The sequence below is a fragment of the Chiloscyllium plagiosum genome, chromosome 18 (assembly GCF_004010195.1).
Source record: "Chiloscyllium plagiosum isolate BGI_BamShark_2017 chromosome 18, ASM401019v2, whole genome shotgun sequence".
Lineage (NCBI taxonomy): Eukaryota > Metazoa > Chordata > Chondrichthyes > Orectolobiformes > Hemiscylliidae > Chiloscyllium > Chiloscyllium plagiosum.
This window is the reverse complement of record NC_057727.1, coordinates 68,458,903-68,486,259: the sequence shown is the minus strand read 5'-3', so window position 1 is coordinate 68,486,259 and position 27,357 is coordinate 68,458,903. Positions and strand designations below refer to the sequence as shown.

Below are 27,357 nucleotides of genomic sequence, written 5' to 3'. Positions count from 1 at the left end.
GTTTAGGACAGTCAGGCTCACAGTGTGACACACTTGTGTGTACTGGTAGTGGGTAAACTTATATTAGTACACAAGGATGTGTTCTTTGCAGACTGAAATAGCATATACACCCACTGTGCCTGTTTCAACTCACCAAAATAGGTGACAGCCATTTACTGGTTCATTTCTCAGGGAAATACTTTGACCAATCAGAGTCAACATGCCTTGTTTAATAATTTAAACAAAGCCAGGGAGTTAACTGTTAATCGTGCTTACCTGGTGCATTCTCCATGACACCACGTTTTTCTTTCAAAGTGTCCTATGAGCAAAACAAAAAGCTTCACAGAGTGTCACCTTTTTTCACCAATGTGTGGTTTCTTTACTACCACACAACTATTGAAATGGCTTTGGGGAAAAACGTTCCTGTCATAATTTTAACTACTTTTGTAAATTCTGTATACACAGATGAGGGCATGCTGTTTATTTGGTGATGCATTTCTCTGTGTCGTGAGATCAAATTAGAGCATATTTTTGATGCCAAAGACTATGTGTGATATATTTTTTCTTCATTCTGTGACATAAGCTGCTTGCAGCCTTAGATATTCTGCACAAATGACCATATATCCTTCAGAAGTGACCTGTCTCTGTTCTTAGAGACGCTGCTTATTCATCAATCATTTTGGGACAGACATTTTTAATATGGATACTTACAGAGCAATGATAAGCGACAGATGATTGGAAGAGTCTGTACCATTTATGTATTGATTAATCTTTAATGGGGTAATAACCATTGTTCATTTCTGTCTTACATCTAGTCTCGCTGTTAGTTTTGTACTTGTTAGCAGCTTGTTAGACGGTTGTTTGAGTCCTCTGCCAAGCAATAGTTCAACAATGAAATAGAATCAAACTTAATACTGGAAAAAAACAACTCAGTAATACTTCAGTTGCCTGAAATTCAGTTGCTTCAATGCTGATTATGTGTTTATATTGTGTAAGTATTCTTCACATATACGTTGCATGCATTAATCTGTCTGTGCATTCTAAGTGATTCTTGGTGGTTAAGCCAATGAAAGAGTTGCTGTGGTGCTGAGCTGAATGAACCAAAAAGGATCCAAGAACAGTTTCCAGATTATTCCAAGTTATCCGGCCATTAAGATTGTGAAAGATTGACTAGTAAGTTGGGCTGAGAAGTATGCGTGCCCTGCTATTGTGTGAGGGCAGGAGCAAACCTGACTGTGATAGTGTTTTATATTTGTAAAATATTAGAGTTAAATTAGTGCAGCAAGTTGTGGTAACTTTGTACTCTCCTTAGATTGAGAGGTGTTGTAAACAAGGGTGTTTTTATGAACGTTTTACAAGTAGGCTATGTAATTTCATTGCTTGTTTTTGCTTTTATATAAAAACTCCTGTCTGAAACTATTATCAGTGCCAGCAGTAGTTTGTCTGAGCAAATGAGGTTTTAGTTAAAGTAATATTATGAGGCTTTAAAGCTTAATTTCTTGCAAGAGAAGAATATTGGAGACAGGTGAAATTTATGTATGTAGACAGATAAAATGCCTTGGCGCCAGAACATTCAATTTGCATTTAAAACATCACTCAGTGGGTCTTGGAGCTACTATTGCCTTTTCTTTCCAAACAAATTTCATTGCATATTGAGTTGCAAAAGAATTCATCTGTTTTCTCGTGTCATGCAAAACAGAATGTAAGGGTCGAAAAATGTGGCACTGGAAAGGCACAGAGGGTCAGGCAGCATCCGAGGAGCAGGCATAAGCCCTTCATCAGGAATGTTATGCTGCTTTTCAAGTTGCATGGTTAGGGGCTTCTTACAGTCAGAGACTGTCTTCTTCGCAACTAGATGTGTTCGGCAGATCAAGGTCATTTTATCTACAGAGGTTCCAGCCTTAGAGCAAGAGATCTATTGTCTGCACATAGAGCTGAGCAACTTAATTGCTGTATCCTTCCCATGCCCATCTATAGATTATACTAAATATCCCAATAGCCAAAGTTCTCTGTCCAGTATCCCACCCCACTATACTGACCACTGATGTTTCAATACGTTGCATTCCAATGGCTGTTCAAGAGTAGACTTGATCAGCTCGACTTAAATCTGAACTGAGTTGGAACTGAAAAAGGTTTGACTATCAGAATTGCGAAAATATTTTCCTATCAGCTTCAGAAAAGCACCCTGGGATTGTCTCTGCAGCTCAAGAAAGATAAGCTGAAAGCCCTCAGTTGGGCAAAGGTTTTAAAAGCTGAGACAGAAGAGAGAATTCTGTGGAATAGAGTCTCTGTAACTAGCATTGTGGAACAAGTTGAAGGTTTGTTTTGAAGTTTGTGTCTTTCTATGTATACTGTGGTTGTTTTCTTTCTTTTGTGTAATATACTTATGTCTGTTGTTTAAAGAACATCTGAAGCCCCATGTGAAACTGCTTCAGTGATCAGCCTCAGATATTAAATACATGGTCTGTGAAACCTGGTTTCATTCTAATGTGGCCAGTATTACCATCAGCTGAGGTCGTAACAATATACAGATTTGACCTAAATAACGTTTTTTACGAGGGTGATCATTACAATAAATATTCACCAATAAACTTCAGTAAAACGCACAGGATGAATAGTGCTTGGTGCTGCTTCCAAAGCTGCCTAGTTTTATATGAATTTATGGTAACTTAGAATACTAATTTACTTTACATGTGTTTAAGTTGTCAAATTGATAATTGATTAGTTATGGTCCACAGTTACAGTTTTAATAGTGAAGTAATTTGTCTGTCTTATAATGCCCATCAGTATTAGTCTTCCCCTAAAGTGTCAAATTCCTCTTGAGTCTTATGGGTAAATGCATTGCTCAGTACAGTTCTGAACTGCTTATGATATTAGGAGGTCCAAGATTTCATTCTTAGCCAATGAACAGTTCGATGCTCTTTTAGTCAGCTTCACATCGGGCGGCATGATGGCTCAGTGGTTAGCACTGCTGCCTCACAGCACCAGGGTCCCAGGTTCGATTCCAGCCTCGGGCAACTGTCTGTTCTCCCTGTGTCTGCATGGGTTTCTTCCGGGTGCTCCGGTTTCCTCCCACAGTCTAAAAATGTGCAGATCAGGTGAATTGGCCATAGTGTTAGGTGTATTAGTCAATTGGTCTGCGTGGGTTTCTCTTCAGAGGGTCAGTGTGGACTAGTTGGGTGAAGGACCTGTTTTCACACTGTAGGGAATCTAATCTAATCTCTTATCTTCTAAAAGTTACTGCTCTTTTAAAATTCTTTTACTGTTACTTCATGGCACATTTATTTGATGAGCAGTGAGGGAATCTTTTAAAGTTTGATGGAAATTACAAAAACATGAATGGACAAAGCTATGGATGAATCTAAAATATGACAATGAGAATTTTAAGTTTGAAGCATTCTGACCAGTGCTGGATTTTAAGATGCCTGATAAAACAAAGGCTCTGGATTCCGAGAACTCTTCTGCAATAACACTGAAGACTCGACCCTTTCGGCCCCTTCATTTTCTTACCTTCGCCATTCCCAGCAGACCATCACCACATCCTTGTTTTAAAATCATTCTTTCGGCTTACTCTGGTTTATCTTTGTAATCTTCTTCAATGGTCAGAGATCTTTGTTTGGCTTCCTTTATAAAACCAATTTTAATTACTCCATCATTGTCAACCATCCTTTCAGCTGCCTTGGACCCTTGGCTCTGAAATTCTCGAATAAACTAAAATGCATCTCTACCTCCTTCTCCTCATTTAAATGTTCCTTAAAACCTACCTCTTTAGCCAAATGTTTTGGCCACCTTTCTGATGGGTCCTTATGTGACTGAATATCAATTTTTTTTGTTACACTGCTGCAAATACCTTAGGATGTTGTGCTGCTTTAGGAACAAATTGTAGCTGGGGTTCAAGTGAAAAATGAGATGTAAGTGAGGATGTAAAGAGAAATAAAAGCAGATAGACCCATATTCACCATTTATAGAGAACAAACGTTGACCATTGTGTTAATAAACTGGTGGAAAACAAGAAAGGTCGCCAAAGAAATAAAGAGGTTAGAGAGTAAACTTGTCAGATAATGACATTTTTTTCAGAACTTGGAAAAAAACCCTGTGTTTTTGAATTTAGTAAGGAATCAAAGTCAGTAGACCAAAAGACAGTGCTTTTAATAGAAAAGGTGTTAGAGATCTGCTTGAAGTAATTGGAGAGCATGAATCTATTTATAGATGAATTACTGATAGAGAGAGCCAAAGCTCACATTTAATTTACACTTGTAAAGTACATGTAAAAACTGTGCCTTTGAATAACTGGAAAGAACTTTTACTCCCCATTGAGATTCAAGTTTCTGAGTTTTAATAACTGAGGGTATGTAATCTGAAGCAAGTTGTTAAGCAAGTGGTACAAGTTCAGAGATGAATGGAGAAGATTAATGGGATGATAAATGAACAAAGCAGGAGAGAGGTTAGAACATATGAAACAACTATTTGTTTAGTGGGGAATGTGATAGAGGATGAGTTATTAAACATTCTGGATAGGTGCAACATATCATAAATATTCTTCTGAAGAGATCAGTAATATGTTTGGAGCAGCAAAGGTACGAAACGGCCATCAGTGACTTTGGAGATACTTCAGTTTCACAAAGCATGTAAATTATATCCAAAAGCATGGGACATGAGCAACAGTGGAACTGTTGAGCTGGAAATCACAACCATGAATATAAAGTAGTGGATAGTGTCAAGTCTCCAAGCATCCCTCGTATATCTTGTTGAGGCTTTCTTCCACAGTGAACTGGAATGACCAGCCTTTCATCATTTATCAGTAAGTTGTCTATGATTGTGAAACAGTTTTTGAAACTCAAAATATGTTTTCATGGGTGACCTTCAACACAATGTTGATCAGTGGTGAAACATTGTTAGTCTCTTCTTTGCTCCTTTCATATTTTCTTGAATATATCATAAAATCCCTACAGTGTGGATGCGGCCATTTGGCCCAACACATCCACACCGACCCTCTGAAGAGTAACCCCCACTCAGTCCCATTTCCCATTACTGTTCATTTCCCATGACTGTTCATTTCCCATGACTAATGCACCTGACCTACACACCCCTGAACATTATGGGCAATTTAACATGGCCAATTCACCTAACCAGAGCACCTTTGCACTGTGGGAGGAAACAGGAGCACCTGGAGGAAACGCATGCAGACGGGGAGAATGTGCAGACTCCACACAGACAGTTACCTGAGGCTGGAATTGAATCCTGCTGGTCACAGTGCCAACACTGAATGACTACATGAATCAGTGTCAATATCATGCCTGGTAAGGCTGTTGACTGTTACTGTAGAAAGTGCATCTACCATGATCAGTTTCTCCTGCACAAAAACTATTTCATAGGTAAAACTCATAAAGCAGACAAAGTCCCATGGGGGCACCCTAACTAAATCTCATTGAGTAGGGAGGCCAGTGGTTTGTGGTATGTTTCTTTGAGTATGTTCAGAGCAAGGATATCTTCTGAAAAGAATTACAAGCTCAGAGAGAGCCTGCTTTTCTATAAATGTATGCCCTGTCTCTGCATCTGACAGTACCTTCAATGCATAGTACACAGGTTTCCAACATTTGTCTGGCTGCTTCCAAGCCTGGAGCTGCTGCATTTCCTAATGGATGAATTATAGTGGGATGGCCGTCCATGGACATACATCTTGATCTCTTGGAAAGCATCCTCCCGATTTTGTTTCCAACATCATCCTTGCATCTCAAGGGTTTAGTTGTAGTTGTCAGATGAAGCCAAATGTTTACTATCCCTTTTTTTAAAAAAAAGCAATGGTAAATCATGAACTTCTGTTAGAGTAGGAAACTCCTCGCTGATCTGTTGTGCACCTTTCTGGATTAGTGGTGCTGGAAGAGCACAGCAGTTCAGGAGCAGTAAAATCGACATTCCGGGCAAAAGCCCTTCATCAGGAATACAGGCAGAGAGCCTGAAGCGTGGAGAGATAAGTGAGAGGAGGGTGTGGGTAGGGAGAAAGTAGCATAGAGTACAATAGTTGAGTGGGGGAGGGGAAGAAGGTGATAGGTCGGGGGGAAAGGGTGAGTGGATAGGTGGAAAAGAAGATAGGCAGGTAGGACAAGAGCTGGGGACAGTGCTGAGCTGGATACTCCTGGGCACAGTGTTTACTGACATGTACCTGGGCATGGTCTGTCATAACACACACCTGGGCACAGTCTGTACTGACATATACCTGGGCATGTGTTTGGAGGCGGAGAGGGGTGGGGAGGGAAATATATCCCTGGTGGTGGGGTCTGTTTGGAGGCGGAGAGGGGTGGGGAGGGAAATATATCCCTGGTGGTGGGGTCTGTTTGGAGGCGGAGAGGGGTGGGGAGGGAAATATATCCCTGGTGGTGGGGTCTGTTTGGAGGCGGAGAGGGGTGGGGAGGGAAATATATCCCTGGTGGTGGGGTCTGTTTGGAGGCGGAGAGGGGTGGGGAGGGAAATATATCCCTGGTGGTGGTGTCTGTTTGGAGGTGGCGGAAATGTCGGCAGATGATTTGCGAAGGTTGGTAGGGTGGAAGGTGGGCACCAGGGGCGTTCTGTCCTTGTTGCGGTTGGTGGGGTTGGGTCTGAGGGCGGAGGTGCGGGATGTGGATGAGATGCGTTGGAGGGCATCTTTAACCACGTGGGAAGGGAAATTGCGGTCTCTAAAGAAGGAGGCCATCTGGTGTGTTCTGTAGTGGAACTGGTCCTCCTGGGAGCAGATATGGCGGAGGCGGAGGAATTGGGAATACGGGATGGCATTTTTGTAGGAGGTAGGGTGGGAAGAGGTGTAATCCAGGTAGCTGTGGGAGTCGGTGGGTTTGTAAAAAATGTCGGTATCAAGTCGGTAATCATTAATGGAGATGGAGAGGTCCAGGAAGGGGAGGGAGGTGTCAGAGATGGTCCAGGTAAATTTAAGGTCAGGGTGGAATGTGTTGGTGAAGTTGATGAATTGCTCAACCTCCTCACGAGAGCACGAGGCATCTTTCATTGTGTCATCACTTTTGGCCATGGACCACAAGAAGCAAACAGGCTCCGTGGTGAATTCACTCTTGTCCTGAAGGCTGATTCCTTTGGCATTTTACAACCACGTACATCTTGCTTCTTGACCTTTTGCCATGTATCCCGATGTCAGCCATTTACAAATAATGCCTATTAGACATGTTCTATTAAAGAATCTCTGGGGCAGAACGATCCCAAATTGATGAAGCCAAACCCCTCAAATGCAGTTACAAATGTGGTTAGCAATCTTGATTGCTCACACAGTGTCACCTGCCTGAATCTATTGTTTGCATCAAAGTCCATGAAAACTCTGTTTTTTGATCACTTTAACTACGCTTTTGTCAATTGTAGACGTAAGGTGGTTTTCTCTTGTCACCGTCTTATGGGGGGGGGGTTCAACATGTATTTGGATGGAACCACTAGGTTTGGGTACAGTAATCACTCAGTTGTTACGAGGGAAACAAATCCCACTCTGGTTGTTTCTGAACTTGATTCATCAAAGAATGCATAACAGTTTAAATTTTTTTTTAGTCTAATGCTATATTTAGCGTTGAAATTCTGTAATCCATTGAATAATTTAGGGGTACTCGTGTTCAAAGGGACTCTTTATCTTTTCCTGCTTAACCATTTTGATCTTCTGAAGCAGGTTAATGGCAAGGTGCACTTTCCTTTGTGATAATAACAACTCATGACTGTAAAGTATGCATAAATTCTATGACACCTTTGTGGTGTAAGTAGTATAACTTTAACCATAAGTGCGATACCTCCTGGACTATGTAGTTGTCCTGCTGGAGGTTCTAACTGGCACAGTGGTTAGCACTGCTGCCTCAAAGTGCCAGGGACCCAGGTTTGATTCCAACCTAGGGCAGCTATCTGCGTGGAGTTTGCACATTCTCCCATATCTGTGTGGGTTTCCTCCCACAATCCAAAGATGTGCAGGTTAGGTAAATTGGCCATGCTAAATTGCCCATAGTTTTTGGGAGTGTGTAAGTTATGTGCATTAGTCAGGAGTAAAAATGTAGGTTACTGGAATGGGTCTGGGAGGCTGACTCTTTGGAGGGTCGGTGTGGACTTGTTGGGCCGAAAGGCCTGTTTCCATACTGTAGGGAATCTAATTCTAATTGATGTTTCGTCAACAGTGGTATGATATTTGAAGATATACTGGCATTCACCTGTATTAAGCTTAAAATTAATGAGATGCCCAGTGACAAAAATAATCTCTGGAATTTTCCTTGATGATCCCTATTTTCTTCAGCTCTGAATAATAACCCGCATTGCTTTCATTTCGTTTTCTTTGCATGGGTCCTGCTTCATACAATTTAATAAATGCTTCTGGACTTTACCAAAGGTTAGGTAATGGATCTCCAACATTTACTGCCGCCTCAGAAGTCTCCTAGTTTCCTATCTCTCTTAGACCTTCTCTGCTTAGGCTTCATTATCACTTGAATTTTGGCTTTATCACTTCCTGTGCCTGTGATCTAGTTTTAAATCGCCCCTACTTTACTTTACTGTAGCCTTGCCTTAGGCTTCCTGGGTTTGCAAAGAATGCAACTTTTTCCAGTGCAGGTGACTAAAGTGTCTGTGGGGGAGGACTTTGGGGCCAGTGATCATAATTCTGTTAGTTTAAAATAATGATGTTAAAAGTTAAAGTTCTAAATTGGAAGAATGCCAACCTTGACAGTTTTGGGCAAGAACTTTCAAAACTCTAAGGGGGAAAATTTCACGCAGTATGTTTAGATGGTTAGCAAGGTTAGATCATAGGTAATACAGGGTGAACTAGCCATTTGAATGCGGGAGGGGAGGCGGGGTGCGTGGTGGTGGGTGCAGATGTTTGCAAGTAAAGAGATGGCTGGAAAACGGGACGCTTTCAATAATGAGATCATGAGACTGCAACGGCAGTAGGTTCCTGTTTGCATAAAGGGCAAGGCTGGTAGGTTTAGGAAAAGTTGGATGACTGGAGAAATGTGAGATTTTGATTAAGAAAAAGAAAGAAGCATATGTCAGGTATAGACAACAGATTGAATGAACCCCCAGAAGAGTATACAAGCAGTAGGAGTGTACTTTAGTGGGAAATTAGGAGGACAAAATGGAGTCATGAGATAGCTTTGGCATATAGGGTTAAGGAGGCTCCAAAGGGATTCTATAAATACATTAGGGACAAAAGAGTAAATAGGGAGAGAATACGTCCTCTTAAAGATCAGTAAGGCCACCTATTTGTGGAATTGCAGTAGATGGGGACGTTACTACTAAATGAGTATTTTGCATCAGTGTTTACTGCAGAGAACCATATGAAAGATATAGACGGAGGGAAATGAATAGTGATATATTGAAAAATGGCCTTATTACAGAGGAAATGGTGCTGGATGTCTTAAAACGCACAAAGGTGGATAAATCCCTGGGATTTGGTCAGGTGTACCCAGAACTCTGTGGGAAGCTAGGGAAGTGATTGCTCGGCCCCCTGCTGAGATATTTGTATCATCGATAGTCGCAGGTAAGGTGCTGGAAGACTGGAGGTTGGTTAACATGGTGCCATTGTTTAAGAAGGGTGGTAAGAAAAAGCCAGGGAACTATAGACCGGTGAGTGGTGAGTATGTTGTTGGAGGGAATCCTGAGGAACAGGATGTACATGTATTTGGAAAGGCAAGGACTGATTAGGGATAGTGAACATGGCTTTGTGCATAGGAAATTGTGTCTCACTAACTTGATTGAGTGTTTTGAAGAAGTAACGAAGTGGATTGATAAGGACAGAGCAGTGGATGTGATCTATATGTACTTCAGTAAGGCATTTGACAATATTCCTTGTGGTAGAGGGGTGACCTTATAGAGGTTTATAAATTCATGGATAGGGTAAATGGACAAGGTCTTTTCCCCAGAGTGGGGGAGTCCACAACAAGATACCTTTAAGATAAGAGGGGGGAAATATTTAAAAGGAATCTAAGGGCGGCATGGATTGAGGATTGGCTGTCTGACAGAAGGCAGAGAGTTGGGATAAGAGGTTCTTTTTCGGAATGGCAGCCGGTGACAAGCGGTGTCCCACAGGGTTCAGTGTTGGGGCTGCAGCTGTTCACGTTATATATTAATGATCTGGATGAAGGGACTGGGAGCATTCTAGCGAAGTTTGCCGATGATACGAAGTTAGGTGGACAGGCAGGTAGTACTGAGGAAGTGGGGAGGCTGCAGAAGGATCTAGACAGTTTGGGAGAGTGGTCCAGGAAATGGCTGATGGAATTCAATGTGAGCAAAGGCGAGGTCTTGCACTTTGGAAAAAAGAATACAAGCATGGACTACTTTCTAAACGGTGAGAAAATTCATAAAGCCAAAGTACAAAGGGATCTGGGAGTGCTAGTCGAGGATTCTCTAAAGGTAAACATGCAGGTTGAATCCGTGATTAAGAAAGCGAATGCAATATTGTTATTTATCTCAAGAGGGTTGGAATATAAAAGCAGCGATGTGCTACTGAGACTTTATAAAGCTCTGGTTAGGCCCCATTTGGAGTACTGTGTTCAGTTTTGGGCCCCACACCTCAGGAGGGACATACTAGCACTGGAGTGTGTACAGAGGAGATTCACACGGATGATCCCTGGAATGATAGGTCTAACATACGAGGAACGGCTGAGGATCCTGGGATTGTACTCATTGGAGTTTAGAAGGTTAAGGGGAGTTCTAATAGAAACTTACAAAATAATACATAGCTTGGAAAGGGTGGACGCTAAGAAATTGTTTCCGTTAGGCGAGGAGACTAGCACCCGTGGACACAGCCTTAGAATTAGAGGGGGTCAATTCAGAACAGAAATGCGGAGACATTTCTTCAGCCAGAGAGTGGTGGGTCTGTGGAATTCATTGCCGCGGAGTGCAGTGGAGGCCGGGACGCTAAATGTCTTCAAGGCAGAGATTGATAAATTCTTGATGTCACAAGGAATTAAGGGCTACGGGAAGAATGCGGGTAAGTGGAGTTGGAATGCCCATCAGCATGATTGAATGGTGGAGTGGACTCGATGGGCCGAATGGCCTTACTTCCACTCCTATGTCTTATGGTCTTATGGCATGGTGGCTCAGTGATTAGCACTGCTGCCTCTCAGTGCCAGGGACCCAGGTTCAATTTCAGCCTCGAGCTATTGTCTGTGTGGAGTTTGCACATTCTCCCCGTGTCTGTGTGGGTTTCCTTCAGGTGCTCTGGTTTCCTCCCACATTCCAAAGATGTGCAGGTCAGGTGAATTGGCCATTCTGAATTGCCCACAGTGTTCAGGGAAGCATAGGTTATGTGCGTTAGTCAGAGGTAAATGTAAAGTAATAGGGTAGAGGAATGGGTCTGGGTGGGTTACTCTTTGGAGGGTCAGTGAGGACTTGTTGGGCCTAATGGCCTGTTTCCACACAGTAGGGATTCTATGACTTTAAGGGGCAACTTTTTCACGCAGAATGTTTGGACGGTTAGCAAGGTTAGATCATATGTGATACAGGGTGAACTAGCCATTTGAATGGAGAACTGGCTTGAAGGTAGAAGACAGAGGATGGTGGTGAAGGGTTGCTTTTCAGACTGGAGACCTGTGTCTAGCAGTATGCCACAAGGATTAGTGCTGGGTCCACTGCTTTTTGTCATTTATATGAATTAATTAGATGTGAATATAGGAGGTACTGTTAGTAAGTTTGCAGATTATATCAAAATTGGAGGTGTCGTGGACAGTGAAGAACGTTACCTCAGAGTACATAGGGATCTTGATCAGATGGGCCAATGTGCCGAGGATTGGAGTGGCAGATGGAGTTTAATTTAGAAAAATGTGAGGTGCTGCATTTTGCAAAGTCAAATCAGAGCCGGACTTATACACTTAATGATAAAGTCCTGGCGAGTGTTGCTGAACAAAGACATCTTGAAGTGTAAGCCATAGTTCCTTGAGAGTGGAGTCACAGATGGATGGGTGCTTGGTATGCTTTCCTTTATTAGTCAGAGCATTGAGTGTAAGAGTTGGGAGGTCATGGTTGCAGATGTACAGGACATTGGTTCGGCCACTTTTGTGATAGTGTGTGCAATTCTGTTTTCCCTGTTGTAGGAAGGATGTTATGAAACTTGCAAGGGTTCAGAAAAGATTTACAAGGATGTTGCCAGGGTTGGAGGATTTGAACAATAGGCAGAGATTGAATAGGCTGTGGCTATTGTCCCTGAAGCATCGCAGGCTGAGGGGCAACCTTATAGAGGTTTATAAAAACATGAGGGGCATGGATAAGGTAAATAGACATGGTCTTTTTCCTGGATTTGGGGAGTCCAAAACTGGAGGGCATAGGTTTAGGACAAGAGGGGGGAAAGATTTAAAAGGGACCTTAGGGGCAACTTTTTCACACAGAGAGTGGTGCATGTAAGGAATAAAGTACCAGAGGGAAGTGGTGGAAGCTGGTACAATTAAAACATTTAAAGGGCATCTGGATGAGTATATGAGTAGGAAGAGTTTACGGGGATATAGACCAAATGCTGGCGAATGGGACTAGATTTATCTAGGAAATCCTGTTGTCATGGACGAGTTGGACCGACGGGTCTGTTTTTGTGCTGTATATCTCCATGACTCTGAAAGAAAATGTTTTCTTCTTGCCCTCTAACTGAACAAAGGGAGCCCCCAATATTCGTCTGCTCTCCAGCTCTACCCAGGACGGTTTGTACAGATCCTTGGCACCAAATGTAACCTGTTTCTGCCTTCATGTGAGCAATTCTCCATGGGTTTCCAGAGTCATTCTGGCTGCTGCACGTCTCTTGCCAGGTCTGACGTGCTTCATTCCATGGAGTATGGATTCTGCTTTGGAGGATCCACAAGGTCCTGTTCTGTAAGATCTTTGATTGTTCAGCTCTCCCAACTGCTTGAGCTGCCTTCCTAATGAACTCTCCTGCCAACGTGTAGGAGGCAGCTAAATAGATTCTAATTATTTACCACCACGTTGTCATGGTAAATTCTCATCTCTGCTCATTTATGTACTATGAGCTGTTTGATAGATTGCCTGCTACCATTTTGTTTTATTGCTAAACATGTGTAAAGCATGCTTGGTCTCATGTAGTGGTGGAAAACTACTTGATACTCTGTGGAGAAGAGGATCTTATCTTAAGGATGTAATTGCTGCATTATAGCAACTATGTGCAAGTTACATCAATAGGACATGATGAGGAAATTGTGGAAAAAAAAACCCAGATGCATTGGCAGACTTATTATCCTAAGCTGCTATCTCCTCAAGCCCATCATGTTAGGTAATACTTAAGGCACTTCCCAGCAATAGTCCCTTCAGACCCTTACACTAAGGCTTACTGAAATGGGCCCAAATGGAGTCACAATCTGAGAGTCTTGAGCTCTCAAGCAACAGCTACTTGCTTGGAGCTCTGACCATGTTAGAAGGGTTGAACTCCTGCTTGAAGAGATCCCTGTTCTTGTTCTCCCCAATCTCTAAGCCTTGAAATGGAAAAAGTTTTGGAGAGCAATGTCTTACACACTGGTACAACAGATTTTGAGAGTAAATGCCAGCTTCCCAATTTGCACGATCAAGACTGTCAACCAGCTAGTGACTAGCAGTGCTTCTTAGTTTAGGCGTTGTGCTTATCGCTAGAATGATGGAAAGATTTCTAATGAATGCGCGGGCCTAGATGTGAACATAAATGCTGAATAGAGTATTGGTTTCTGGTCAGGAAGCCTGTATGACTTTAAGATTTTAATATGCTTCAGGCAAAGTCGCATCAATTCACAATCACACTGCATTTTGTTGTAATGCTTTGCAAAACATGCAAATGATGGTGTTTGCTTGTATTCAGTAATGTGATATTGTGACAAAGATCCAAACCATAACATTTGATTTCTCCTAAGTATTTTTGTCTCCAGCATTAGTCAGTGCAGTTCAAAGAAACTAGGAAACTTTAATGTGCATTCTTTACATTCAAACAGCTTGCAAAATTTTGTTGGAGGTTTTGCCTTTTCAGTAGGATGAAGCAAAGGCCGTATTCCCTTTCAGAAAATTGATCCTATGTCACTATCATGAATAAAAAAAAGAGGTGCTATTTGCAGCATCGTGGCCACATTTATTCCATAACCAATATAGTATTACAATGAGATTAACTGGCCCATCCCACCAACCTGCACATTTAAAGGATCATCTTCAGCCATATTTGCCACCTCCAGCAGGATGTTTAACAACAAACACACCTTCCCATCTTCTTCTCTCTTCTCAGTATTCCATAGGGAGCCTCCTGGACATCCTGATCCACTCCAACTTCGTAGAGTCATATCGCACAGAAGCAAACCCTTCAGTCCAACCAGTCCATGCCGAACATAATCCCAAACCAAACCAGTTCTAGCTGCCTGCTTCTGGCCCATATCCTTCCAAACCATGTACTTATCTCACTGTCTTTTAAACGTTGTAATTGTGCCCATATTTGCCACATCCTCTTGAAGTTCATTCCACACGCGAACCACCCTCTGTGTAAAGAATTTGCCTCCATGTCTTTTTTAAATCTCACTCTGTTAAATATATGCCCCATGGTCTTGAAATCCCCCATCCTCGGGAAAGGACACCTACCATTAACCTGATCTATACCCCTCATGATTTTATAAACCTCTATAAGGTCATCTCTCAACCACCTACTCTCCAGTGACCAAAGTCCCAGCCTATCCAGTCTTTCATTATACTTCAAATCTTCTATACCTAGCAGTATCCTGGTATATCTCTTCTAAATCCTCTCTAGCTTAATAATATCCTTCCTCTATTACATCCCTCTTGGTACCTTCCTATGCAGTCATCGAAGGTGTAACATTTGCACCTTTACCTCCTCTCTCCTCTCTGTCAAAAGATCCCAGACGTACATTCCAGGCGACACAGCACTTGTACTTCATTCAATCTCGTCCAATGCATTCGCTGCTCACAATGCTGAAGACCCTCCCCATTGGGAAGACTAAACAGCCTCAGTGACCGCTTTGTAGAACACCTCCACTCTGACTGCAAGAATGACCCCAACGTTCCTGGCCCTGCTGCAGTGTTCTAGAAAAGCCCAGCCAAAGTTAGGGGAAAGGCACCTCATTTTCCACATAGGCACATTACTTTCAGGACTCAGCGTTGAGTTCAACAGACCATGAACTCTGTCTTCCATTTTGATAAGCCTCCCCTCCACCCAAAATCTTGTAAGCGTAGGTTTGCTATCAGCACACTGTTCTATTATCTGCAGTTAATGTATACTGCTGACACTTTTTCATCCACACTTTTTCTCTACAACCAGTAGCATTCACTTGGGCTTTTGGTCTGGGAAATCTTTAATATCGGTTCTACTTGCTCATCTCCCCACCACCCCACCATTCCCTCCCCCCCCCACCTCTGTTCTTCTACAGGACAAATCCCAACACTTTTCCAGCAGCCTTCAGATCCAAGCAAGACTCATATCGGACTCAAAAACATTAATTCTATTTCTTTCTGCACAGATGCTACCAGACATGCTAAGGTTCTCCAGCATTTTCTATTCTTGTATCTGATCATTGCCACTTTGCTGTAACTGCGTGATTTTGCCCTAAGTAAGATTTTTCCACGTATTGCTGCTTGCTGTATTTCTGGTAACACCATTCTTCAGACATTATTTCATTGACTATAGAGTGTTTTGAGATGTCCAGAAGAGGCACAATGTACACTCTCTCTTTCAGCACTTCATTACATACTCGCCATCAATCATGGCTCAGTGCTGGAGTCGTATTGGTTCCAATTGTTTCGTATATTTGAGCATTTGAAAGTTCTGGTGAATAAGAGTAAGTGCGTTGTTGTCGCTGGAGGTATACAGATATCAAAGCATTGACTAAAACCTTTTGCCATCATTTCAAATGTCATTAACACCTTTTTAAGTTGCAGTTCTGTCAGATACTTTTACTATTTTTAGCAGCAATCCACAGAAATCTGGAGTTCTGCTAAACATTTCAAACAATGCAGGGAAAAGGCTACAACAATTTTCTTGTCGATAATTCATGACAAGTGTGTATCGAACATTAATTAATATGAAAGCTTTACCTTTGTGAATTTCTACAGATCTTTGATGTTATCGAGTTCAACAAGTTAACAAGGCAGCATGCAGTTGCTAACAATTACTTCATGTCTCTGGCAAAGCAGGCACTTATGATGGGGAACTGTATTCGATTCTGTCCCTGTCCTTCCCCTGTTGTCTCTTTGAACCACAGATGCGCAAATTAGAATTCACTTCTGTTACCCCTCAGGCATGGTAAAAATGGTGGAAACTGTATTTGAAGACAGGACTCCATTGTCATTTTAAGAAAACTAGGTGGCTCGACATCCGAATAAAAATTGGGGCCAGTGTGCTTGCAGTAACGTACCTGTGATATGTTTGACTCCTATTATGTCTGTGTCCAATGCCAGTGGTGATTCGTTGCATGGTAGACTCCAGAACCAACAGAGACTCTCAAGTTCAAATCTCTTCAGCTGTTTAAAGGTTGGCGTTGCATCTTTTTTGTGATCCAGCCAGAGATTTCTCCAGGTCTGGGGGAAGGATGTATACAACAATAGCAAGTTGCATTTATAGAACACCATTGGAGTGTAAAATCATTGCAATCCTTTTCACAAAGTAGGAGATAACAGGATGGTGAGAAAAGCCTGGCCAAAAATACGGATTTTTAAGGAGTGTCTTTAAACAATTTTTAAAGAGTGGGTGGTGGAGGAAGTCCAGAGGGGAGTTGAGAGTGTGGTGCTGGAAAAGCACAGCAGGTCAGGCAGCATCCGAGGAGCAAGAAAATTGACATTTCAGGCCAAAGCTCTTCGTCAGGATTCCTGATGAAGGGCTTTTACCCAAAACGTGTATTTTTCTGCTCCTCGGATGCTACCTGATGTGCTGTGCTTTTCCAGCACCACACTCTTGACTCTAATCTCCAGCATCTGTAGTCCTCTCTTTCGTGAAGTTTAGAGGGGAGTCAGGCGGCTGTAGATGGGAAAGACCACACCTTTTCTCATATTCCTAATGCTTAGGTTCCTCCTGGATCGGTAGGAGTGGTAAAAATGGTTAAGGTTCTCAACTCTTTTAAGCTTTTAATGTCGGGTCGATAAACTTACAGACATCAGTGCCCTGTGCTTACAAATGAACTTGCAAAAGTTCCTTTCCTTAAGTTAAATCAGTAGGACATTCGCAAACACTGTTCTTGAGAGTTCACTGCTGTGCTATTGGCTGCTTCATTTTCTTGTTCATTTTGGCTGTTTACTACCTGAAAATGTACATTCCTTTTTTCAAAAATAAACAAATAATATTGGTGACACAGATTGTTGCAAAACCTCTCCCCAAATTTTGACCATCTTATGTATTATAACAATTTCATGAATAGTCCATTAACCAATGAAGAGTCGTTTGATGGAGAAGAAAGGAACGTAGGAACAGAAATCAGCCAGATAGCCCTACGAGCTTTCCCTGCTACTTAACACAATCACAGCTGATTGACCAGGTCATTGGCCTTTACTCATAATATCTCCATAACCCTGTATGTCACTGATAATCTTAAATCTGTCAATCTTTATACTAAACATACCAAAATACTGAGCTCTCTGGTGTAAAGAATTCTAATGATTCACAGCCCTCTGAGTGAAAACAAAATTTCTTCTCATCACTGTCTTAAATGACTTCTCATTTTTTTTTATTTTAGTTGCATCACCCCAATTGTAGGTTTCCCATTTGAGGGGGATAAACCATTTTATCTACATCTACCCTGTCTATCCCTTGAAGTATTTTGTAGTTTCACCTCTCATTCTTCAAGCCTGGAGAGAATACAGATTAAGTTTAACCAATCTCTCCTAAGAAGACAGTCCACTAACCTGGAACAAGTCTGTTGAATATTCATCGCACTCCCACTATGGCAGTAGTATCCTTCCTGGGTAAAGAAACCAAAACTGTGCATAGTATTCAAGTGTGATCTAGCCGTGCTTCTATACAATTGAGACAAAATTGTGGCACTCCTATACTCTATTCCTTCTGAAATAAAGGCTAGCATTCCAATGGCCTTCCTAATAGCTTACTGCACCAGTGTATTAGTCTTCAGTGACTTGTCAACAGGAATACTTAGGTCCCTTTGTCTATCTACTTTTAACCATTTAAGAAATACTCTACACATCTGTTCATCCTAACAATATGGATCTCCGCTCATTATTCCACATTATATTTTGTCTGCCATGTTTTCTTGACCATTCACTGATTTGAGACCATGAAAGGTATCGGACAGAAATAGGCCATTCAACCCAACTAATCTATGATGTTGTTCGTGCTTCACAGGAGAAATTTTACCATAATAGAGGGCATGGCTGAAGTGTTAAAAAAGTAAGTTGCATTCGTCTTTACTAAAGAGGCAATTCTGCCAGTACCACTATGCAAAGGATGATTAATAGTAACTTTCAAAAGGAATTGAATATCGATAGGAACCTTCTGCACAGAAGGAGACCATTCTATTCATTGAGCACATGCTGGCTGACAAATAGCCATCCAGTCAAATATGACTTTTTAGGGTTTTTTTTGTCCATAGCTTTGTATGTTATGGCTATTTGAGCACTCTACAAGTATTAAGAGGGTTTCTGCCTTTACATCTTTTTCAGAAAGTGAGTTCTAAGTCCCAATTACTCGCTGGGTGAAGAAAATAATTCTCCCCTCATATTCACTGCTTTGCCAAAATCAATGCCTCCTGGTTATTGAACTCTCAACCAAGAGGATTAGAAGCTTCCTATCCACAATGTCTAGATCCCTCAATTTTATGTTTGGTTTCTAATCAACCTGATCAATAAGACCTTCGGTCTTATTACCCAGCTCAGAGGAACAGGTGGGTTTTGAATCTGGGCCTCTTGGCTCAGAGGTAGGGACACCACCACTGTACCACAAAAAGATCCCCCTTCCATTTTATATACTTACTGATTTAACTAAATGCCTCAGAAACAATGAACAGCATGGCCTCTTTCTCTTGTATTGATTGTACAGACAATTTGACATGTCGCTATGTTTAATGGTTGTAGTACTGGAGGATTGCTAGCTTCAGTCTATGTTATCTACATAATACTTTCGTACATCAAACCATATCACTTGTGGTATTGGGTGTTTGTCTCAAGACTAAGTAGTCTGAATTAATTCTCTAAATATACGTGGATACCTATTGTAGCATAATATTTCTGAGAATAGTGTGAAGGGGTGGATCTGGATGGGGTGCTCTCCAGAGGGTGGGTGTGGGCTCCATGGCCGAATGGCCTGCCTATACACTAGGGATTCTATAAAATGTCACAGCTTTGATATGTAGAATTGCCGCGGGGAAATCCTGAGCAGCAGTGAGTCACAATTACCGCATCTGGTATTAAGAAGTTCCAATTTTTTCATGGCAACAATGCAGGTTTAAAGACTGGCAAATATCCTTTTGTTTGTGCCAAAGTAAAAATGGAATTGTAAATGTATCCCTTTGTGCCAAGAATTCAAATTGTGTTTTTCAAAATTAATCAGTCCATATTCAGAGAAACTGACTCAAAAGGCCATTTTTTCCTTTTTTTCAAAAGGAGAGCCTGTTGTGATATGTTAAGGTGTCTTTTGCATTCAGCAGAATGCAGCATCTCTGACTAGATTAACTCATTTCCTGAATTCACAGCAGTGAGGCCATTGTGCATGTATCAGTAATTTGAAAACTGACAAAGCCTGTTCTTAATGAGCAATTCAAATTGCTATCGAAAAATGTTGCCCATTAGAGTAATTTAACAAATCTGTTTTCAAAGTGGCTTTTGTTTGAACTCCATCAGGACTTACTCAATATTTAATATCTGCTCTGGGTTAAAATGGTCAATCTCAGAAAGGAAACTTTATATATTTCCCTTTACTTACCTCAGAATATTCATTATAGTGATTCATTAATCTATTGGAAGTAGCAAATGTGGTAGCCTGTTGGGGCACAGCAAATCACACAGCAGCAAGAGGTAATGGCTAAATAACCACTGTAAGTGATGTTGTTTGAGGGATACTGGGGTAAAGCCATCCCCAGCTCTTGTTTTAAGTAGTGCTATTAGGTCTTTAATGTCCACTTAAAAGGATCTTTGGACCTACTTAATGTCTGATCCAAAGGATGGAACCTCAGCAGTGGAACTCTCTCCTGACTTTAAAGTATAAATGATAATCTTTGTTCTCAAGACTTGAACCCCCAAGCATCTAACGTAAGGTGCCAGTACTACCACTAAGTTTTGTCTGAGATTAACCTTAGCAGTCGTGGGTAGGAAATATTCAACCAACCATGGTTCATGAAGTTGGTCACTATCCACTGAACACTCCAATGTGTAGATGCTGGATCCAGACAGAATCAGATTTGCCAGTGATGTCTGCTCCCCCATCATCCCAAACAACTAACACTCTCTGCTGGTTGATAGGAAAAAAAAACTGCCATCCTTCACTGGTTTGACCTATATGTAACTCCAGACCTACAGCAGATCTGAAATGACCTGGCAAGCTATTCAGTTGTATCAAACGTGTAAAACGTCCCAAGGGAATAAAACTTAATGCTGCACCTGCCATCGATCTAAACACTGGAAACAGCAATGAATAGCAAACTCAGCCTTGTCAACTTTGCAAGGTGCTCCACAGTAACATCTGGGAGCTAGTGCCAGAATTCGGAGAGCTGTCTCTGGGACTAATCAAGCAATATTGTCTATCAGGTATGGTTCCGTAAATATGACTGCCTGGCACCACTATCAACATCATGGTATATGTTCTGTATCACCATCAGAGATGATGGCAAAGTGGTAAACAGTCGTGGGGGGATTGTCCTGGAAGTTCACAACATTGATTTGAGGCACTATGAAAGTATCATGATAGCTGACCAAATATAGGCAAGGAAACTTCCTGCTTATTACCACTTACTGCCCCTCCTAGGCTGATGAATAGGTAATCCTCCACGTTGAATATCACTTGGAGGAAGCACTGAGGGTAGCGTGGGTGCAGAATTTACTCTGGGTGGGGAATGTGAATGTACATCACCAACAGTGGCTTAGCAGCAGCACTGCTGGTTGAATCCAAAAGGAAATAATGACCAGACTAGGTCTGTGGAAGGTGGAGACAGAACCAACAAGAGGGAAAAACATACTTGGATACAGTCATTGTAGAGACAAACTCCTGCCTTTACACTGGGGATACCTTCCATCATGTTGTGTGGCACTGTCACCTTGCTAAATGGAGTAAACTTCAAACAGGTCTCACACCTTGCCCTGTGCAATCTACTGAGGCATGGCTACAGGGTGTCCTAGACTGGGAAAATTGGGAAGCTATGAAAGGGTGGAGGAGTGGCTCTGTTAGCTAAAGATGATATTAGTACAATAGAGAGAGAGAGACGACCTAAATTCAGGAAATGAAGATACAGAAACAGTCGATGTACGGATGATAAATGCAAGAGGTCACTTTCTGGGAGTTAAGTACAGGCTCCCTAACAAAAACAACATGGTAGGAATGGATATCATGGAAGAAACAGTGAGAGCTTCTCACAAGGGTATAGTAATGGGGGATTTTAACCTATATGTGGACTGAAAAGTCAGTGAGGAATAAGTAGTCTAGAGGAGAAATGCATTGAAGATTTTTGGGACAAATTCTTAGACCAGCATGTTATAGAAGCAACCAGAGAGCAGGCTGTACTGGACCTGGTTTTGACAAATGAGATAGGATGTATTACTGAATTCGTATTGGAATTGTTCCTGGGTAGTAGCAAGCATTGAATTTTATGTATGGTTCAAGGGAGGGTCATGTGGCCCCAAGACTCGTATTTTGAATTTAAACAAGAGTAGTTATTAGGGCATGAAAACACAACTAATGAAAGTGAACTGGTTAATAAGTACGCAGTGGTGAACATTCAAAGGCATATTCCAGAAAGCATAGAATTGATGAATTCCAACAATAAAAATTCTTTGGAAGGATCCACCATCCGTGGTTAACTAAAAAAGTCAAAGGTAGTATCATTCTCAAAGACACGGCATATAATTGTGCTAAGAAAAGTGGCAAGTCAGAAGATCGGGCAGGATATTAACAGAATCACTGAACTGTTAATAAGGAGGGAACAATCAGAATACAAAAGAAAGTTAGCTAAAAATATAAAAGCAGATAGGAAGAGTTTCTTGGGACATAACATAAGGACCAGGTACAGGAGTAGGTACTTTGAGCCCGCTCCGCCATTCAATAGATCATGGCTGACCTTTTCGTGGCCTCAGCTCCATTTATGCAGCCTCTCACCATAACCCTTAATTCCTTTACTGTTCAAAAAGTTATTTTTCGTAGCTTTAGAAGCAAAGAGGTTCTTCTGCAGCTGTACAGGGCCCTGGTGAGACCACACCTGGAGTACTGTGTGCAGTTCTGGTCTCCAAATTTGAGGAAAGACGTTCTGGCTAATGAGGGAGTGCAGCATAGGTTCACGAGATCAATTCCTGAAAGACTGGAGCGACTGGGCTTGTATACCCTTGAGTTTAGAAGACTGAGAGGGGATCTGATTGAGACATATAAGATTATTAAAGGATTGGACACTCTGGAGGCAGGAAACATGTTTCCGCTGATGGGTGAGGGCCAAACCAGAGGACACAGCTTAAAAATACAGGGTAGACCATTTAGGTCAGAGATGAGGAGAAACTTTTTCACCCAGAGAGTGGTGGCTGTGTGGAATGCTCTTCCTCAGAGGGCAGTGGAGGCCCAGTCTCTGGATTCATTTAAGAAAGAGTTGGATAAAGCTCTCAAGGATTGTGGAATCAAGGGTTATGGAGATAAGGCAGGAACAGGATACTGATTAAGGATGATCAGCCATGATCATATTGAATGGTGGTGCAGGCTCGAAGGGCAGAATGGCCTACTCCTGCACATATTGTCTATTGTCTATAAACATATTCAGTGAAGAAGCCTCAACTACTTCTCTGGGCAGGGAATTCCACAGATTCATAACCCTTTGAGTGAAGAAATTCCTTCTCAATTCAGTCATAAATCTGCTCACCTTAATTTTGAGGCTATGCACCCTTGTTCTAGTTTCAACCGCCAGTGAAAACATCTCTCTACTTCTATCTTATCTATTCCCTTCATAATTGTATGTGTTTCAATAAGATCCCTCCTCATTCTTCTAAATTCCAATGAATGTAATCCCAATCTACTCACTCTCCTCATTAAACTGACCCTCTCAACTCCGGAATTAACTTAGTGAACCACCTCTGCTTCCCTTCCTGTGCCAATACATCCATTCTCAAGTAAAGAAATCAAAACTGCATGCAGTAGTCCAGGTGTGCCCTCGCCAACAACCTGTACAGCTTGCAACATAATCTCCTACTTTTAAACTCAGTCCCATTTGCAACAAAGGACAAAATCCCATTTGCCTTCTTAATTACCTGTTGCATATGGAGACCAATCTTCTGTGATTTATGCACAAGGACACCCAGATCCCTCTGCACAGCAACATCTGCAATGTTTTGCTATTCAAATAATAGTCCTTTTTACTGCTTATTCCTACCAAAATGGATGACTTCCCATTTATTAACATTGTACTCCATCTGCTAGAACACTGCCCACTCACTTAAACTATCTATGCCTGTCTGCAAATTTTCACAGTCCTCTGCACACTTTGCTCTGCCACTCATCTTACTATCGTCCGCAAACTTTGACACACTTGAGATATTTAAAAAAGAAAAGTTAACAAAGCAATGGTAGGTTCATTAAACAATGAGTCTGGAGAATTCGTAATGAGGCATAAAGAGGTGGTGGATGAATTAAACAGAATTTTGTTTCTATCTTCATGAGAGAGAATAGCTGTAAATCAGGAATTGAAAGGCAGGGACGAACTCAAGAAGATTTCAACTAACAAGGATGTGGTACTGAGTAAATTGACGAGCTCCCAGTCCTGATGGGTTTCATCCTACGGTCTCAAGAAGTAGATAGTGTGATACTTGATGCAAAAACAGAATTCTGATGTTCTGATGAGTCACCAGACGTGAAACTTTAACTCTGCTTTCTCCCCACAAATATTGCTGAGTTTCACCAGCAAATTCTGTTTTTGTTTCAAATCTCAAGTATCTGCAGTTCTTTGTTTGGTTTTTGTGACAGTTGATGCTTTAGTTTTGATTTTCCAAAACTGATTGGATTCAGGGAGAATTTCTTTAGATTGGAAAATAGCTAATGTAACACCTTCTTTCTAAAACGAGAGAGAGGCAGGGAACTACAGGTCAGTTCACTTAACATCTGTCATAGGGAACATATGAGAAGCTATTATTAGAGGCACTGTAACAGGGCACCTAGATAAGTTCAGGTTAATCAGGCACACCCAGCAGGGTTTTGTCAAATGGAAATCATGCTTAACTACTATATTGGAGTTCTTTGAAAAAGTTACTTATGTTGTTAGATAAAAAGGAACGAGTTGGCATATCATACTTAGATTTCTGGACAATAAGGTGCCATGTCAAAGGTTATTGTGGAAAATAAAAGCCTGTGGTTTGGAGGTAACATGTTGACATGCATAAAAGATTGGCTGGATTATTGTGATCTTATTGAATGAAAGAGCAAGCTGAAAGGACTGAGTGACTTATTCTTGTAACCTCTTTGTGTGTCCAGAAGTGGACGACAGCAGGTCAAAATGGCAGTTCACCACCACTTTCTCAAGGATAATTAGGAATTAACAATAAACACTTGGTCAGACAGCAAAGCCCATATTCCCTGAATGAATAAAAGAAATTGAAAGATTAAATATGTGCAGAATATAGCAAAGGATTGACTGTGTTTCGAGCAGTAATTTGATGCCTGCCATCTTTTTGATTGAATCCGATGTTGGATCCTGTTTATCTTATTGCCACCATTTCCATGGTAAATCACATTACATTATTAGTGTTTTATTCTCATTTAGTAGTGAAAAGCAAATTGCTGCCAATTACTGTTGCTATTTGGATACACATCACTGTTTAGCTCATTTGGTATCTTGGTCAGGTTTCTCCAAAGTATGAATGTATTTAACTTGTTTCAGAATTTTCATTCAAACCCTTTGTTCTCTTTGTACAGCTCCATCTCTGATATATGTAGAGATCCTGAGTATTCCCAGGAACCTGCAGACTTGCCAAACATGTGAGTACAATATTTTGGCATTTCACAGATAAAATTGCTTTTCATTTTCAACTTGCGTCCCCCAGCTTTCCTTTATTCATTCGGAATAATTTCAGCAAAATGTTCTCTGAAATACCTCCTGGTCCGTCAGCTGATGTTTAAACCCTGCCAGCTAAATATTCTGTACACAGATTTTAAATTTGTTCTTTAATGATTCAGCTTCTTGACCTGTGCAGTATCATTCTAATCCCAATAAGAGCTTAGCTTCTTATAATATGTTTAGCAGGAGACTGTGGGCAAACAAAGAATGGTGAGTTACAGTACAGACACTGAAGGTGGAGTTCTTGAAGAAGGTTGGATGGAAGGTGGGCAAAAAAATTTGTAATCTCGGAATGCATTTGAGGTGCTCAACGAAACAAACTGTGCCAGGAGAGAGAGGTCAAGGTGGGACCTAATGATAAAAATCACGTTGCTGCTACAACAGGGATTGTCATGAATCATATGTCTAATTGGGGAGCCTCTGATGAGTTATAGGACTCACTATTCATCACCGGGCCCAGCATCTTCGTTCACCCATTCGAGAAGAAGTCACGAGCAGGGAGAATGTTTGTAACAGAGTGTAAATATTCTGAAGGGCGGCAGAGAGAGATACTGCGCCATGTCCATGAGCAACCCAAGCCTGCAGTGATGACAGCAGACTGCAGCCACGTGGCCTGGGAAACCAAAAATGATCCCAGTTGCTGCGTTTTGCTGATGTTAAAATTAAATCGAAGATGGGGTTTGGAGGAAATCACAGAAGCTTTCTGCTCCCACTGAATAATAATTTTTTTTTTTAAAAATCAGCTGTTGTGCACTTCATCGCTGAAGTACAATTCTACATCATTGCTGGGGAGAGGTGAAATTCTGTCTGGAGCTGGGGGATAGCAGGGGATAGTGGGAAGAAAAGAATGTTGGCAATCCTGCCTTTCTCAGTAGGAATTGGTCGATTTCAACTTTTGAATAGATGGCTGGACCTGCTCTGTTCGTGTCACTGTTCTGGTTAAGAGGTTTTGTCAAGCGCATTAAGCTCCATGTTTAGTAAGGCAGTTTTCCAAAGCTTCCATTATTGTTGACCCCCTCTTGTGTGTTTATTAGTTTCCTTTTTGAGTCCAATTTTTTGTAATGGATTCTTGTTGAAGAATCTGGAAAACAACAAGGTTAGTGATCAGACAAGTCTCATTCCTCCACAGAATTAGTAATTGAATGAAATTCTATCCATTTGGAGATTAGCATCTCTTTCACAAAGTGGAGGGAGTTGAATGGCAGGTCTGATGCTTTTTGGAGGGAATGAGTTCATTGAACCAGACAGTCTTTGCAGCTGTACTGCTGTTAAACATTCTTTTTTAAAAAAAAGAACAATATTGTCTGCTTCATGACTAATTGTACAACAAAGTCAATCATTTACAATAGGCATTTGCTAAAGGATGTCTGGTCAGAAATTAGATCTTTGGAATTTCCGTGCGTTGGGAAAACTGCTGAACAATTTTGCTGAGGATGTGAAATTGTCTTTTGTCTGTTTGAGACCTGTCATTATCCACACAACCTAGAAGTCAGTAGGAAGTAGGAATACTGTTTGAAGTTCATGATGATAATGAGGTACTTACCATTCCCTCCTTTAGTCACCTTGTTAGTTTTCTGCTCTTCCTACTTGCTTGCTAAAAGTATACCTAAGAGATTTAATCTAACTTATGGTATGGTCTCAGCCTTGGTTCAGTCAGTAGCACTCTCACCTCAGAGTCAGAAATTGCTGAGTTCAAGTAAACTCTTGAGACTGGACCGTGTATCTATGCTAATACCAGTGCAGTACTCAGGAGGAGCTGCAACATTAGAAGAAATCAAATTGAAGTAGTTCATTCATTCAGGCTGACGATCCTATATCGTGATTCTCAGAGAAATCTTCCCCAAGTCCTGTGTTTTTTACTTTACGACAGAAACAGCTCTTCATTGTCTGAAGAGTGTTTTTCACATGGGAAGTGCAGTCCAGCAGAACAAAATTATGGAAAGCTGATGCCTTGAAGAAAGCATTGTGATTTCTTTGCTGAAATGTAAACTGTATATTCAGACAGGCAGCACTGAAACTAGTCGCACTCAGGAATTCATTCTTGCTTTTATCAAAGCCGATTCCAGATTTCAGACTCTGTGTTACCTCTCCTTGTTTTTCACGCAGTTTGGTGCATATAGATCATCACTTTCGTATTAAGTTATAAATTGTATACAGAGTGCTTAAGAATTTGGAAGTTTCTAAAACAATAAATTGGTCTTTTTAAAATAGAATGATAGAA

The 27,357-nt window shown here is 41.3% G+C and overlaps 1 protein-coding gene across 3 annotated transcripts in view; it reads left to right on the top strand.

Moving 5' to 3' along the window:
- Window positions 1-27,357, top strand: part of rad18 (RAD18 E3 ubiquitin protein ligase) — a 285,566-nt gene that overhangs the window by 221,483 nt on the left and 36,726 nt on the right. For 2 of the 3 annotated variants that reach the window (XM_043708543.1, XM_043708544.1), the window contains 2 exons: window positions 18,251-18,295; window positions 24,995-25,057. In XM_043708543.1, the coding sequence (XP_043564478.1) occupies window positions 18,251-18,295; window positions 24,995-25,057 (108 nt within the window). The remainder of the gene's footprint in view (window positions 1-18,250; window positions 18,296-24,994; window positions 25,058-27,357) is intronic. The other variant, XM_043708545.1, reaches the window with a different exon arrangement.